The sequence below is a fragment of the Anomaloglossus baeobatrachus genome, chromosome 8, assembly GCF_048569485.1.
Source record: "Anomaloglossus baeobatrachus isolate aAnoBae1 chromosome 8, aAnoBae1.hap1, whole genome shotgun sequence".
Taxonomy (NCBI): Eukaryota; Metazoa; Chordata; class Amphibia; order Anura; family Aromobatidae; genus Anomaloglossus; species Anomaloglossus baeobatrachus.
The window spans coordinates 27,707,977-27,724,608 of record NC_134360.1 but is presented as its reverse complement, the minus strand read 5'-3'; the positions used below and the strand labels follow the sequence as shown (position 1 = coordinate 27,724,608).

Sequence of the window (16,632 nt, the reverse complement as noted above, 5' to 3'; positions counted from 1 at the left end):
CCTTGTGTCTTACCCCTAAGGCTATGTGCCCACAGGACTATGTACCTGCAGATATATCTGCAGATATGTCCGCAGCAGCTCCCCAGAATTCACAGCTATCCATTGCTGCGGGATTCCAGCAAAATATCTGCGGAAAACCTGCAGACATTCGTGCGACTTACCTGCGGAAGTCCAGGCCTCTATCTCCATAGTGGAGGGCCGGGAATTCCGTAGATATTTCCACAGGAATAATGGGCATGCAGTTACGCACGGTTGCAGTTATGTGCGCAGCATTTTCCGCAGCCGCACATACCGCAGCACGGACACAGACACTTCCCATGTCCCATAGTGTAATATGGCGAGTGTCTGTACTTGCTAAAAGCTGCGGATTTATCTAGAAAATCCACATAAATCCGCAGGTTTTCCGCAGCAAAATCCCCGGGTAAATAGTCAAAGTGGGCACATAGCCTTAATGTTTTTGCCTAAAGGGGGCTTTACACGCTGCGACATCGCTAATGCGGAGTCGTTGGGGTCACGGAATTTGTGACGCACATCCGTCCGCTTTAGCGATGTTGCTGCGTGTGACACCGATGAGCGATTTTGCATCGTTGCAAAAACATGCAAAATCGCTCATCGGTGACATGGGAGTCCATTCTCGATTATCTTTACTGCAGCAGTAACGATGTAGTTCGTCGCTCCTGCGGCAGCACACATCGCTATGTGTGACGCCGCAGGAACGAGGAAGCTCTCCTTACCTGCCTCCCGGCCGCTATGAGGAAGGAGGGAGGTGGGCGGGATGTTCCGGCCGCTCATCTCCGCCCCTCCTCTTCTATTGGGCGGCCGCTCAGTGACGTCGCTGTGACGCCGCACGGACCGCCCCCTTAGAAAGGAGGCGGTTCGCTGGTCACAGCGACGTCGCCGGGCAGGTAAGTATGTGTGACGGGTCTGCGCGATGTTGTGCGGCACGGGCAGCGATTTGCCCGTGTCGCACAACAGATGGGGGCGGGTACCCACACTAGCGATATCGGTACCGATATTGCAGCGTGTAAAGTAGTCTTTAGGGCCGTTTCACATCTCCGGTAATTTTGCTGGAAGCCGGATCCGGCACACATGCAGTACAGTTACATTCATTTACAGTGGAAGCGCGACACCATGCGGTTGTGTGCTTCATACACAACTGCATGTGTCCGCATGGTGTCGCGCTTCCACTGTAAATGAATGTAACTGTACTGCATGTGTGCCGGATCCGGTTTCCGGCAAAATACCGGAGATGTGAAACGGCCCTTAGTACCAAAATCTTGACCTCTTGACACACACTCCCTAAAAATGATGAAGGGTCCCTCAGAATTAAAGACCAAGTAAGTTTTGGCAGAATTGTTTTTTAATTTGCTTCCTAAATGCAAAATTAAACAACTTTTTAAATGGCCTTTACAAAAAAAAAAAGTCTAGCATTTTGCTGCTACAAAGTGTCTGCAAGTTCTTTATTTAGCCTAGTGATCTGCAAAACTGATATAAATCAGTCAACGCTCCTGCTCCTCATGGTTCTCCTGCTTTCCCTTCTCTCAGTATTAGAGATAGCAGGAGTGCAGAAAGAGGCTGTACACAGAGAGGGGAGAAAGTATTTCAGGAGGGCATAGGAAACAGGCTGTAGACAAGTAGAAAAATACACGAAGAGGAAATAAGTACAGGATAGAAGCTGTGCTGAAAAAGGAGCATAATTAAGACCTCAGCACCCGGGATACACACAGAGCTCACATCCAGCCTGTATTACTGGAAGAGACGCTCCCACAAGAGAAAAATCTGCCACCTGGATTAGGCTGTGAATTGCAAATCAGGAGTTTGAAAATGACTGAAGTTTGCAAACTGTAACTTGGACCAGTTGTATTAGGTAAAGAGAACTATTAACCCCTTACTGCCTTATGATGTAGAGTCGCGTCATATGCCAGATCCCTGACCTTGATGAGGGTTCGCACATCGAGCTGCATCTCTCCCATCACATGATGCCTGATCTAATCACCCATGATGTACCTTTACCAGCCGCGAGTGGAGCAGAGCTTTGCCTGTGGCTGTTAACCTGTTAAATGACGCTGTTAATCTTTGATGGGTTGTCATTAGTGTTGAGCGGACCTGGATCTGAAAAATCCGGATCCGCACGGTTCGAGGTTCCGATCCGAGTCCGACCAGTACCCGGGATCCAGGGTGCACGATCCGGATCCGTTTTTTTTTTTCCGCTCTCGCTCTCTCTCGCTCTTGCGCGCTCTCTCTCTCGCTCTTGCGCGCTCTCTCTCGCGCTCTCTCTCGCGCTCTCTCTCGCGCTCTCTCTCGCGCTCTCTCTCGCGCTCTCTCTCGCGCTCTCTCTCGCGCTCTCTCTCGCGCTCTCTCTCGCGCTCTCTCTCGCGCTCTCTCTCGCGCTCTCTCTCGCGCGCTCTCTCTGGCGCGCTCTCTCTGGCGCTCTCTCTCTCTGGCGCTCTCTCTCTCTGGCGCTCTCTCTGGCGCTCTCTCTCTCTGGCGCTCTCTCTCTCTGGCGCTCTCTCTCTCTGGCGCTCTCTCTCTCTGGCGCTCTCTCTCTCTGGCGCTCTCTCTCTCTGGCGCTCTCTCTCTCTGGCGCTCTCTCTCTCTGGCGCTCTCTCTCTCTGGCGCTCTCTCTCTCTGGCGCTCTCTCTCTCTGGCGCTCTCTCTGTCTCGCTCTCTGTCTCTCTCTCTCTGTCTCTCTCTCTCTGTCTCTCTCTCTCTGTCTCTCGCTCTCTGTCTCTCGCTCTCTGTCTCTCGCTCTCTGTCTCTCTCGCTCTCTCTCTCTCTCTCGCTCTCTCTCGCGCGCTCTCTCGTCCCGGATCCGACTCCCCATTAATTTACATGGCCGCGGATATCGGATCCGGACTTCGGCGGCAACCCGATCTGGATCCGTCGGACCCGGATTATAGCCGATCCGCTCAACTCTAGTTGTCATGACACCTCGGGCTCGGCTGAAGACCTCTTGTGCCTGTCATTACAATTCTCCTATGAAAGCCAACATTTAGCTGGCGTTCATAGCTGATTGTAAATTTTCACTATACATAGCAGTGCTGAAGCACTGCTGTGTATGGTACAAGAGATTAGTTAGAGATTAGACGATTACAGTTTTGTTCTCCTAAGGAAACTACTAAATACAGTAAAAAGTAAAAAAAAATATTTTTAAAAATGTAATTTTTATTTCTATAGCACCAACATATTCCGCAGCGCTTTAAAATTCAGAGGGGACAAGTACAGACAATATATGACCATACAGAATAACAAAATTCAGATACCAAGAGGAGTGCTGCTCGTGAGCTTACAGTCTGAGGAAAATGTAAAAAAAAAAACCCACAAAAGTTGAAATTACCCTTTTCAATTAAGCCAATCTGTAAACATTGTAAACTAGAAAAAAAAATTGAAAAGCCAGAATTATATTTTTGGGGAAATCACAGTATCGCAATAAAAGTCGATCAAAACATGGTATCTACCCCAAAATGCTATACATAAAAACGTCAGCTCCGGGTGCAAAATATAAGCCATCACGTAGCCCCACATCCTGAAAATTTAAGGCATTACAGGTGTCGGAAAATGGCAACACTTTTTATTTATTTATTTAATTTATTTATTTATTTATTTATTTTATTTATTTATTTATTTATTTATTTTTTTAATATTTTTTTTACAAATTTCTGAATTTTTTTCCAGAAAAATTAAAAACAACCCCCCCAAAAAAAAACCATTCATGTTTAGTAGCTACAACTGACCTGGGGAATCGTATTGTATAGTGAATAAAACCTCCAAAAATTTGTGAAATTGCTTTTTTTTTTTTTTTTTTTTGCATTTTCAACGCACTTGTAATTTTTCTGTGCATCACATGATAAAATGGTGCCATTAAAAAGTACAACTTGTCCTGCAAAAAACAAGCCTTCATGTTGCAATGTGCACGGCAAAACTAAAAAGTTATGACTCTTGGAAGAAGGGAAAAAAAAATAAATAAATTAAAAATTGAATTGATCTTTAAGGTAGGTCATCAATGTCTGATTTGTTGGGGTGCTGTACCCTGCACTCCCTCCAATCAGCAGTTCCCGGGGCCGCCACTAGTCGGAACTCCTTGGTTGCGGCGCTACACAACACAGCGCCGTCACCTGTATAGTGGCCGCGGCCGGGTACTGCACATGCCTTTTCTTAGTGCAAATCTTTTCTTTTAAGGTCCTCTCCCGCCGTTCTCACTTTTGATCTGAAATAATTAAGTTTTTCTGCAGGTATGTAAAATCCAGCGTGATGACTGTCGGAGCGGTTCACTGTTGCCCCCTTCGCTGTGCTTCAGCGGAAAAACTACACCTCAGCGAATTGCGAGACCCAAGTAATTAATGAGCCACTCTCCCGGCTTTTGGCAGGCGGCCACGTTCCTGCTTCTGTAGGAAACACTTTTCTTTTAAATGTGGAAAACAAAAGACGTCAAGTGATGGTAAAACCGGCCTCATTATGCTCCGTGTTTAACTGCACCTCTGTGCCTTTATATAGAAGACAGAGAAACTTGCTTCATTAGTTTAAAATTAGCATGTTTCATTGGCCAGGGGTGTAATTCTCCGGTGTCTGTAGCGCAGACGTGGCGGCACCGCAGCATACTGAACAGTCCGGCTGCGCAGATTGAGAAAGAAGAGTAGAAATGATCATTGTGCTATACAGAAAATGGAAAAATAATCCGGCGGAGGGGACGATCAAGGCTGAAATGCTCCTAAAAATAAACACGTGTGCACCATGTTATAGAGCTGGGGGAGCCGAGATTATTCATGTATAGTTCTGCAGGAAAAGATTCAATATGACTTCTATGTTTCCCTGAAAATAAGACCCACTCCGAAAATAAGCCCTAGTAGGATTTTTGGAGTATGCTTAAACTAGAAGCCCTACTCCAAAAGTAAGTGCTAGTTGTGGTTCCATAAAGAAGGGTCCAAGCAGCTAAAAAAGTTAAAGAATTCAGAAGGGCTCTTCATCAAAGAAAGCCGACATCCCCAAAAGAAAGACACCTCCGCAAAATAAAGCAGACACCCAAAAGAGGGCCGGGACACCCACAAAAAGAGGGCCGGGACACCCACAAAAAGAGGGCCGGGACACCCACAAAAAGAGGGCCGGGACACCCACAAAAAGAGGGCCGGGACACCCACAAAAAGAGGGCCGGGACACCCACAAAAAGAGGGCCGGGACACCCACAAAAAGAGGGCCGGGACACCCACAAAAAGAGGGCCGGGACATCCACAAAAAGAGGGCTGGGACACCCACAAAAGGAGGGCTGGGACTCCCACAAAAAGAGGGCCGGGACACCCACAAAAAGAGGGCCGGGACACCCACAAAAAGAGGGCCGGGACACCCACAAAAAGAGGGCCGGGACACCCACAAAAAGAGGGCCGGGACACCCACAAAAAGAGGGCCGGGACACCCACAAAAAGAGGGCCGGGACACCCACAAAAAGAGGGCCGGGACACCCACAAAAAGAGGGCCGGGACTCCCACAAAAAGAGGGCCGGGACTCCCACAAAAAGAGGGCCGGGACTCCCACAAAAAGAGGGCCGGGACTCCCACAAAAAGAGGGCCGGGACACCCACAAAAAGAGGGCCGGGACTCCCACAAAAAGAGGGCCGGGACTCCCACAAAAAGAGGGCCGGGACACCCACAAAAAGAGGGCCGGGACACCCACAAAAAGAGGGCCGGGACACCCACAAAAAGAGGGCCGGGACACCCACAAAAAGAGGGCCGGGACTCCCACAAAAAGAGGGCCGGGACTCCCACAAAAAGAGGGCCGGGACTCCCACAAAAAGAGGGCCGGGACTCCCACAAAAAGAGGGCCGGGACTCCCACAAAAAGAGGGCCGGGACTCCCACAAAAAGAGGGCCGGGACTCCCACAAAAAGAGGGCCGGGACATACCCAAAAGAGGGCCAAGACAGACCCAAAAGAAAGAGTGCACTCACCAGACCCCAAACAGTTACACTTGGCAAATGGCGATGGTGGGTGGGCTCTCATACAGAGATCGGCATTGCTTTCAGGTCCCTCGCCGTTCCAGCTGCATTACACTGCAGCTCTCACCAATAGATTGGTTACCAGTATCACTCCATGCGAGTAATACTGCTTCCAGTCACCAGGGGGAGCCAATTGCTGTAGAATGCAGGGGGACCTGACAGCAACACAGATCTGTATGTGAGAGCCCATTCACTTGCTAACTCTAATTGTTTGGGGTCTGGTAAGTGCAATTCTTTTAGGGGGTGTCTGCTTTCTTTTGGGGGTAAACTTAGCAGTACATAGAGCATAATAAATGTAAGCAGGCAATTTAACCCTTTGTAAATATGGCCTGTACCCACTATAGGACGGGTTCTGCACCAGGAGAATAGCAAATCAGATAAAAAAAAAAATGTGCCTCTGACCCAGTAATAAGAATATCACAAAATGTTGATGTTCCAGAATGTGATGACAGGATTAGATTTCCATAAATGTAGATTTTTTTTATTTTTTTTTGTTCAAGAATAAATTATGGAAAAATATAAGACATATTCTTAAAATGAGCCCTAGCGCATATTTTGGAGCAAATATGTAATATATAAATCTGCTCTACAAGTGGTATGTTAAAGATATTCTTAGTGATCAGTCTTTGAGACACTTAAGTTGCCCAGACTCTTAAGACCCAAATCATTATTGCATTTCCATGGGGTTTTTTTTTTTTATTTTTTGTTGTTTTTCCACGGTTAATTTGCACAATATTATTCTTTTCATTTCCACCTTTCTTTACGTCATTTGTGTTTGTTTGTTTTTTTTTTGTTGTTTTTTTTTTATATACTGTTATTCATTGAGGACAGTGTTCGGGCGGGGTCTCCAGAAGTTTTCTTTACTGATTCCTCAATCGCAACTTTTTCCAAAAGTTTGTTGCACTAATATACTCCGATCACTGATAAGACTCCAACCAGCTGAAAGTTTTTCTGATATTTTCTTAAAAGCAGAACATGGGACTTTTTGTGATTTTTTTTTTTTTTTTTTTAAAAAGTTGCAAAAAAGTTGAAGACAAAAAAAAGGGTCTGTCTTTGATTTTGGTGGAAAGCTCATCTAAAAAATACCATGTGGCAAAAAAAAGGGGCAAAAATAAAATCCAAAAAGTGCTCACCTTGAACTTTTCTAGGGAACCACCAGAGAAGAGCGAAGGTATGCTGGAGAAAAACATTAGATGCATTAGAGTCTTATTCCACTTGAATGTTCACTTTTTATTCCGTAGACGTCTCGTGACTTCATCCCTGCGCTTAAGATGAGGATGGGGATTACTTTGCTAGAATTTGTCCACTTAATATCTGGTCTGCTTTCTTCATGTATGCCACATATATGGGTTGGCACAAGAGACGATCCATAGCTTGCACATGTGCAGTTTTCACCAGTTCTTAGTGTACCTTGGATTTTTCTGGCCTAGGGACTTTCATATGGTGGTGGAGGCAGTAGTAGTCATGGGTGACAGACAGTCATGTGGTTTCGGGCCATAGAAGGTCACAGCGTCTGGCTGAGCAGAATCTCCCTGACTTTCCATTGTTCCTGCTGTCAGTATTCATTGGTATAGGTAGGTTTCCTGCTGGATTCATCTCTCCATCTTTTGGACCCAGCAAGAGCTACACTTCCACCAGCTGCTGATCAGCAGCATGATCTTGCTGCTTAAATACCCCTTTTTTTCTTGGACTGGTGATATTTTTCAGTTCATTCAAGCGTAGGTTGCAAGCAGGAGGCTTGTACTCCTCTGTGGTATCGTTGCTGGATTCTTCGCTCAAAGTCTACCTTTGTCATCTGTGGATAAGTAGTTCATGCATTTTCCCCCTTTGTGTCCTCCTTGTGTCTTCAATAGTGTTTAGTGGGGTTGATGAAGAGCTCATCCCATCTGTTCCCTATTTAGGGCTCAGCATTTGGGACACCTAGGGTCAGGTATCCGGCTTGGCACATAGGTGCAGAACCTATCTAGGGTGGTGAGGGATCCCAGAGACCAGCAGTAGGTTTGGTCAGGGGTCACCCTCTTCCCTTTCTCTAGACACAGGGTTTCCCTTTTAGTGGGTTGATGAAGAGCTCATCCCACCCGTTCCCTATTTGAGGCTCAGCACTAGGGATACCTAGGGTCCGGTATCCGGCTTGGTGCATAGGTACAGAACCTATCTAGGCTGGTGAGGGACCCCAGGGACCAGCAGTAGCTTTGGTCAGGGCTCACCATCTTCACTTTCCCTAGGCACAGGTTTTCCCTTTCCTTTCGCCGTTCACTTGGTACTTCCCCGTACCTAGAGTGACAGTGAGTTGTAAACTAACGAGGAGGTGTAAAATGCCGGTGACCAAGGTGAAAACAAACTGTGAGAAATGTAGTAGTAGACTGAGCTACAGACACTAGAGATGGTGCGGATCGATTTCCCGGTCCTGGTCCAGTGGCCACCTCTGTGATCTGTGTCCTGTCATCCCGCCTCTTACCTGCCGGCATCCACCACTTTTGAAGACCCAGCCTTGTGCGACGTGCCGTGGTTGGAGGCCGTTGTCTAGGCTCCCGTCTTCCAGCCACAGTATACCATCTACTGGATCGGATCATGCAAATCAGTTTGCGCCGTCTTTAACAGCACAAAACAAGCGCATGCGCAATAATTATATCTAACAAGATTTTGGTTTTTGGGGGGGGGGGTGTTCAACTTAGTCCCTTTACCATATATACGATATTGTATAGTGTCTGATAGCTGTAACTGATGAGCAATGCACCCCGAGAGTCAATTATTCTAGGAATTGTACTGCCTAGTAAGTGAAAGACCCAGAACATCCACCTCCTCTCCCGATATCACCAGCTCTTCCCTCGTACAAGCTCCGGTGGGTGCCCAGGGCGCCTCTTCCATCATTGTCCTTGTAGTTATTGTTGTAATTGGTCCAAGCCGATGAGGCGTGCTGTACCCATGGGACTTCTGTCTGGATTATCCGGTGAGTTATCAATCCCCGGGGACCTCCATCTGGGAGTCACTCGCCTTAACATCACTTCAGCTGCCAAGACAGTAAAGAGGACAATAAAGACGTCTATGTTCTTGGAAGCCGCTTGGACAGGGGGGGGGGGGCATAAGAAAAGAAAAAATAAGTCACCTGCAAAAGCTGCTCTTTCGCTGGCGTCAGCAAAGGTCCATGCCATTATAGTAATTACAGCTAAAGTCGTGATTATTCGCAGACTCAGGACTACTTGGATTTTAATTTAAGCAATTAACGTTTCAGGTGATGGTGGCGGAGGCCCTGGATATCTCCAGAGAAACTTATTTAGCAATTCTAATGGACCGTGCGTGCAATGGGCCCGTGCTCGTCGGCAGCCCCCAAGGTGGAGTTGACATTGAAGAAGTAGCGGAAAAAACCCCGGAACTCATTTTTAAGGTAAGCGCTTATTAGTGTTTTGCCCCCTTTTGTTAAACCCAAAAGTATCTCTTAGAAATCAGGAGTCATTTTGGGGAAAACAAATCCTTCCATCCACCCTATATTATCAGATGATACCATATACATTATGTATGCTGATGGAAAGGCTGCTCACTAGATTGCCCTTTCCCCGGGAAGAAATCCCGGCTGCAGATTATGTAATCCTTGCCTCGCTCATTTATGCTTTTAAAAGGGTTTGTCCATGTCTAAAATGAAAAGTGACCCAACTTTGCAAAAAAAAATAAAATATATATATAATAGTAGAATATTTTTAAATTAACGCTATATATATATATATATATATATATATAGCGTTAATTTAAAAATATTCTACTATTTTGTGTGTACAGCACCCTTGTAGACCTGTCTGACTCTATAGTTACAGATGAGAATCAAGCACGCACACACCATCTTGGCCGGTTCCTGGCATCCTCTTGCCTTGGCCTCGTTTCCCCCCCAGCACCCTGCATCGTGTCACCCCCCCCCCCCCCACCAGCGCCCTGGCCCCGTGTGCCCCCACCCCCCAGCTCCCCGGCCTCGTGTGCCCTCCCCAGCGCCCCGGCCTCGTGTCTCGCCCCGGCCTCGTGTCGCGCCCCTCCTCTGGCGCCCCCGCCTCGTGTCGTGCCCCTTCCCTGGCGCCCCCACCTCGTGTTGCACCCCTCCAGCGCCCCGGCCTCGAGGTCACTCCCCCCCCCCCCCCATAATCCACCCCACCCCACGCCCCAACCTCATGTAGCACCCCTCCCCCGATCCCCCGGCCTCGTGTCGCGGCCCCCCCCCCCCCGGCGCCCCGGCCTCGTGTCGCGGCCCCCTGCGCCCCAGCGTCATGAGTACACGCCTAAGTTAAAATGGGTATATTGGGCCTGATTAACCATTTTACCTGCCTGGTGTCATTTGAATCATTAGTGTTACAAGGTCTCAGGTGTGAATGGGGGGCAGGGGTTTTACATTTGGTGTTATACCTCACACATTCTCTCATACTGGTCATTGGGAGTTCAGCATGGCTCCTCATGGGAAAGAATTCTCTGAGGAACTGAAAAATAGAATTGTTACTTTACATAAAGATGGCCGAGGCTATAAGAAGATTGTCGCCACCCTGAAATTGAGCTGCAGCACAGTGGCCAAGACTATACAGCGGTATAACAAGACAGGATCCACTCAGAACAGGCCTCACCATGGTCGACCAAAGATGTTGAGTGCACGAGCTCAGCGTTATATCCAGAGGCCGTCTTTTCAGAATAGATGTATGAGTGCTGCCAGAATTGCTGCCAAGGTTACAGGGGTGGGGGGTCCGCCTGTCAGTGCTCAGACCATACACTGCACATTGCATCAAATTGCTTTGCATTGCTGTTGTCCCAGAGAAGTCTTTTGTTAAGATGATGCACAAAAAAGCCGCAGTTTGCTGAACACAAGCAGACTAAGGACATGGATTATTGGAACCATTCTGTGGTCTGATGAGGCAAAGATAAACTTCTTTGGTTCAGATGGTGTCAAGCGTGTGTGGCGGCAACCAGTTGAGAAGCACAAAGACAGGTGTGTCCTGCCTACACTTATGCATGGTGGTGGAGGGTCATGGTTTGGGGCTGCATGAGTGCTGCCGTCTGAGGAGCTACAGATCATTGAGGAAACCATGAATGCCAACATGTCCTGTGACATCCTGAAACAGAGCATTATCCCCTCCCTTCAAATTACATCTTGATAGCGACCTCAAACACCTCCAAGACCACCACTGCCTTACTGAAGAAACTGAGGGTAAAGGCGCTGGACCAGCTGAGCGTCTCCAGACCTAAACCCTATGGAGCATCTGTGGGGCCTCCTCAAATGGAAGGTGGAGGAGCGCAAGGTCTATAACATCCACCAGCTCCAGGATGTCGTCATGGAGGATGAAAGAGGATCCAGCGGCTCCTGTGAAGCTTCAGTGACCTCCAGGCCCAAGAGAGTTAAGGCAGCTGTGAAAGTAATGGTGACACTTTGGGCATAATTTGTCCATTTCCACTTAGGGGTGTACTCACTCTTGTTGTCATGGGTTTAGACATTAATGGCCATGTATTGTTATTTAGAGGGAACTAAATTTACATATATATATATATATATATATATATATATATATATATATATATATATTACTACACACACATATAATATTTGGTTACACAGCATTTGTTGTACACTGTATATATCTGGATTGGAGCTGGGAACCCAAAATGGTAGTTGATCCATTCTCCGGTATTGGCGCCTCCTCTTTTGCCCATCTTTGTCCTCCTTCTTCCGAAGCCTGAGTGCGTGACAAGTCTTACGTCATCCACACTAGCCGGCATTGAGGTCCCGCGCAGGCGCACTACAATACTTTGATCTACCCTGCTCAGGGCATATCAAAGTGCGCATGTGCAAGACCTCAGTGCCGGTCAGAGTGGATGACGTAGGACGACTCATGAAGGAGGGCAAAGATGGCCGAAAGAGGAGGCGCCGGTACCGGAGAACGGAGGCACCCATCCGACCAGTCTGCACCGTCCCCTTAGGTGAGTATTATAAAGTGATTTTTACGTTCTACACAGCGGCCTGGGCTGTTATATACAGCATGTTAGAATGCTGTATATAAGAGCCGACTGGTGGTGGTGGCCGCAGCTTATAGGAGACATATCTGGTGACAGGTTCCCTTTAACCTTTTTATAGTTTTTGTTCCTTATGGCAGATATCTTGGGCATTAATATATAATAATGTTCTATGCAGAACGGAGAACCCCCCCCCCCCCCCCGCTCCCTCCCCCTTGTGCCCCTGCAAAGTGTATTTTGTAATAAACATTTCTGGGTCGTGGCGTGAAAACAGCGCTGAGATTCTGGATTCTGTCCTAAATATTAGCTGCCTAATGTTTGTCTAAGCCATCTGCCCGGTAATTAAAAGTGACGAGTGGTGTCAGATTGCCTTGTCACCGCGCCACCGTCTTGTTGTGGAAGGGCTTCATTCAAAAGCTTGGTGACATAATTAAGATGTACCCTCCGGGCACCTGTTACAGCTCCCCATTCCTTGGCGCATATTAATTCTTCATTTACATCTGACTTTACATATTTTTGTTTCATCGTTGCCTATTTTATTGTTTGATTTTGTTTTTTTTTAATTCCACAGGAGGAAATCGATATATTTGACGGAATACAGGACAACCAGACATTGCGGATGGCCGACAATTTGGGATTCAAGGGGCCTCTAAGGCAACAGGTGAGGAGAGTAGCTGCTCTATTACCTCCATTGAAGGTGGAATGGGTAAAAATCTGAGCCGGACATCGGCGGATGTTAGATTTCATCCTCAATTCGAAATTCTTCCATTTCGTGTTGTTAAATTCGGATATCATGCCCCTTAGTTTTGGCGGGAAGCAGCCAGACTTTGATAGTTTTTCTTCTATGGTTGGAAAAGCAAAATGGATAATTTGAAGCTTTAGGTAACCCAACATTTCGAAATGATGCTCATAAATGCTGTACTGGCTCTGTATCTCTCTGATCTCAAGTAGGAATATGACCCGAAACCAAAAATTGCACCAGAGTACTCCATCATTATTGGGGAAATTGCATGGATACATATGGTGCCTCTAAGGCAGAATACAGGAGGATCTACAGCGCCATCCTTGCTCGCTATATGGCCACTGTATCCTGCTGTCAGTCATATGCATTAGCCCCTACCCATATTTTTCCATCACCCATGACAGCACCACGAGAGATGGGATCCACCCTTCAAGGACAGGAAACCTAAAGGATAAAAAGGCAGTACCTCTGCCTGCATCAGTTGGTTTCCTGTCCTTTAACGGGGAACCTCTGGATGAAGATGGCGGTCAACATCGGGTTAGAAGACTGGACTTGCCTATCCCTGGTCGGTTGAGACAGGCAGCGGCACAAGCTCTGCTGCGTCTGGCGCCACAACAGGCCCACGGTGGTGTCTTTGTGTGTAGTGGTACCATCTTGTGTGCATGCCGCTGGCCTGTGCCTACGCGGGAGCGTCTACCGGCGCGCCCTGATGATGTGGCGTGACCAATAACTTAACACCCAAAAGTGCGGTGGCATCCTCCTGGGCGGAAAGATCGGGGGTCTTTATCGAATAGATATGTAAGACGGCTAATGTGGTCTTCACCCTCTACTTTCTACAAACACTATAGGTTAGATCTGTCTTTTTTTTGCCTTGCCGGTAGAAGAAGGGTTCTGCAGGCTGTAGCCTCCACCCACCCAAGATACCTTTTCTATCTGATTCTCTTATGGGTGATGGAAAAATATAAAATTACTTACCGGTAATGCGTTTTTTTTCTGAGCCCATGAGTGCACCCTTACATTGCTTCCCTGCATTTGGGTGTATTGCCAATATTTTGTCCTTCACAATTTTTTTTTATGTTGACATGGGATGGTTATTATTAAGGTTTTCATTCATTTTTTCCCGTTGGAGGTCCTTTCTTGCTGTGTAACTTACCGATGCAGGGAGAGGTACTGCCTTTTTAGCCTTCGGGAAATTTATCCTTGAAGGGCAGATCCTCTGTCTCTTGGTGCTGTCTTGGACTAAGAAAAAAAAAACACATTACCGGTAAGTAATTTCGTATTTCCCTATTGGGAGACAGGTTTGCATTCAGTATTGGGCTCCTGAGTTGCTTTAAAGAGGACATGTCACCAGCTAAAGTGTCCAGTTTTTGTTATTTTATTCCTGTTGCTTCCTCTAAGATTTCCAACCCCCTTTTTTTTTTTTTTTTTTTTTTTTTTTAAATCCGCCATACTGTTCAATAGATATGTTTTATTCACCTAATGCTCATTTCTATGTTTCTTACTGCAGGGGCGGGGCTCACATGGCTCTTTGGGGGTGTGTCTCTAAGCTGCTCTGCATAAATTCTTTGAGCCACGCCCCTTCTTAAGAATAGCACCATATAGAAAAGGCTATATCTCTGCGACCGAATGCCGAATCTAAAAAAAAAAATAAAGTATGAAATATGCAAAGGAGCAGTAAGATTACAGTAAGGGCAAAAACGGACCTCTTTTGACCTAGAGACAGATCCCCCTTTAAAAAGTTTTCCATCCCTAATGTGAATCAGTCACCCTTTTGTGGGATTTGTTTAGTTACTAATATGGGCATACAGGTGGCATACAGGTGAAATTAGCCATACCGGTATGCCTCCTGGATGATGGGCCATTTTGCAAAAATCCTCTTTTATATCTTCCGGTCTGTGGGGTGTGCTGCCCGGAAGATAATTCTGCCTCCGGTCTTTATTATCTCCAATTTCTCCTTTTCTTCTCTTCAGTATGCGCCTGTGATGTCAGGAGCGCGGCTGCAAATATTGCACATTCTGCATGTCGTCTCTCCCCCTGTACTTTTTCACCCTTCTGTGGGCACCATCTTCAATCTTGATGTGCGCAACCGCTGCAGAGTCCCTGTGAGGCAGAGTGTGTCTTCCTGGCACCTGCGCACATCAAAATCTAAGACTATGCCAACAGAAGGGCTAAAAAAAAATACAGAAGGATAGACAGCATGCAGAATGCACAGGCGCGGGATTCCCGGCTGCGCTCCTGACATCACAGGCGCATACTAAATACAAGAGGAGGAGAAATCGAATATATAAAGCTGAGTGTATGAATGTGTGTGTATTTCCGCTAAAGGAATCTGCACCGTCGCATTTACAATCAGGAAATTTTGCACAGACACTCCATGTGACTCATGGAATATCGTAGACTTTGAGGGGAAAATTTAACCCCACACTTTTAGTTATTCGTCAAAAAAACCTGCTTACATGAAAGTCAATGGAGCTGGGAACTGATCTGTTGTTATAGACTCCTGTTATGGACAGAGAAAGAGACACACAGGAAGAGACGCAGGCATACAGAAAGAGACGCGGGCACACAGAGACGCGGGCACACAGACACACAGAAAGAGACACAGACGCGGGCACACACAAAGACGCGGGCACACACAAAGATGCGGGCACACAGACGCAGGCACACAGACGCAGGCACACAGAAAGAGACGCGGGCACACAGAAAGAGACGCGGGCACACAGAAAGACGCGGGCACACAGACGCGGGCACACAGAAAGATGCGGGCACACAGATGCGGGCACACAAAGAGACAGACGCGGGCACACAAAGATGCGGGCACACAGACGCGGGCACACAGACGCGGGCACACAGACGCGGGCACACAGACGCGGGCACACAGACGCGGGCACACAGACGCGGGCACACAGACGCGGGCACACAGAAATAGACGCGGGCACACAGACGCGGGCACACAGACGCGGGCACACAGACGCGGGCACACAGAGACGCGGGCACACAGAGACGCGGGCACACAGAGACGCGGGCACACAGAGACGCGGGCACACAGAGACGCGGGCACACAGACGCGGGCACACAGACGCGGGCACACAGACACAGACGCGGGCACACAAACGCATGCGGGCACACAAACGCATGCGGGCACACAAACGCATGCGGGCACACAAACGCATGCGGGCACACACAGACGCACGCGGGCACACAGAGACGCGGGCACACAGAGACGCGGGCACACAGAGACGCGGGCACACAGACGCGGGCACACAGAGACGCGGGCACACAGAGACGCGGGCACACAGAGACGCGGGCACACAGAGACGCGGGCACACAGAGACGCGGGCACACAGAGACGCGGGCACACAGACGCGGGCACACAGAGACGCGGGCACACAGAGACGCGGGCACACAGAGACGCGGGCACACAGAGACGCGGGCACACAGAGACGCGGGCACACAGAGACGCGGGCACACAGAGACGCGGGCACACAGAGACGCGGGCACACAGAGACGCGGGCACACAGAGACGCGGGCACACAGAGACGCGGGCACACAGAGACGCGGGCACACAGAGACGCGGGCACACAGAGACGCGGGCACACAGAGACGCGGGCACACAGAGACGCGGGCACACAGAGACGCGGGCACACAAACGCGGGCACACACAGACGCGGGCACACACAGACGCAGGCACACAAAGACGCGGGCACACAAACGCATGCGGGCACACACAGACGCACGCGGGCACACACAGAGACGCGGGCACACACAGACGCGGGCACACACAGAGACGCGGGCACACACACAAAGAGACGCGGGCGCGCAGGAAGAGACGCGGGCACACAAAGATGCGGGCACACAGAAATAGACGCGGGCACACAGAAAGACGCGGGCACACAGAAAGACGCGGGCACACAGAAAGACGCGGGCACA

The 16,632-nt window shown here is 48.4% G+C and overlaps 1 protein-coding gene and 1 long non-coding RNA gene across 2 annotated transcripts in view; one reads left to right on the top strand and one right to left on the bottom strand.

Annotated features, from left to right (window-relative positions):
- The window catches only part of SUCLG2 (succinate-CoA ligase GDP-forming subunit beta), a 271,295-nt gene that overhangs the window by 97,808 nt on the left and 156,855 nt on the right, over positions 1-16,632 (top strand). The window contains exons 5-6 of the mRNA XM_075320699.1: positions 9,217-9,369; positions 12,532-12,621. Of these exons, the coding sequence (XP_075176814.1) occupies positions 9,217-9,369; positions 12,532-12,621 (243 nt within the window). The remainder of the gene's footprint in view (positions 1-9,216; positions 9,370-12,531; positions 12,622-16,632) is intronic.
- LOC142249108 (uncharacterized) lies at positions 12,530-13,934 on the bottom strand. The gene is made up of 2 exons (XR_012724992.1): positions 13,856-13,934; positions 12,530-12,802 (listed from the first exon to the last, which is right to left on the bottom strand). It is a non-coding gene; the product is annotated as an uncharacterized LOC142249108 (long non-coding RNA).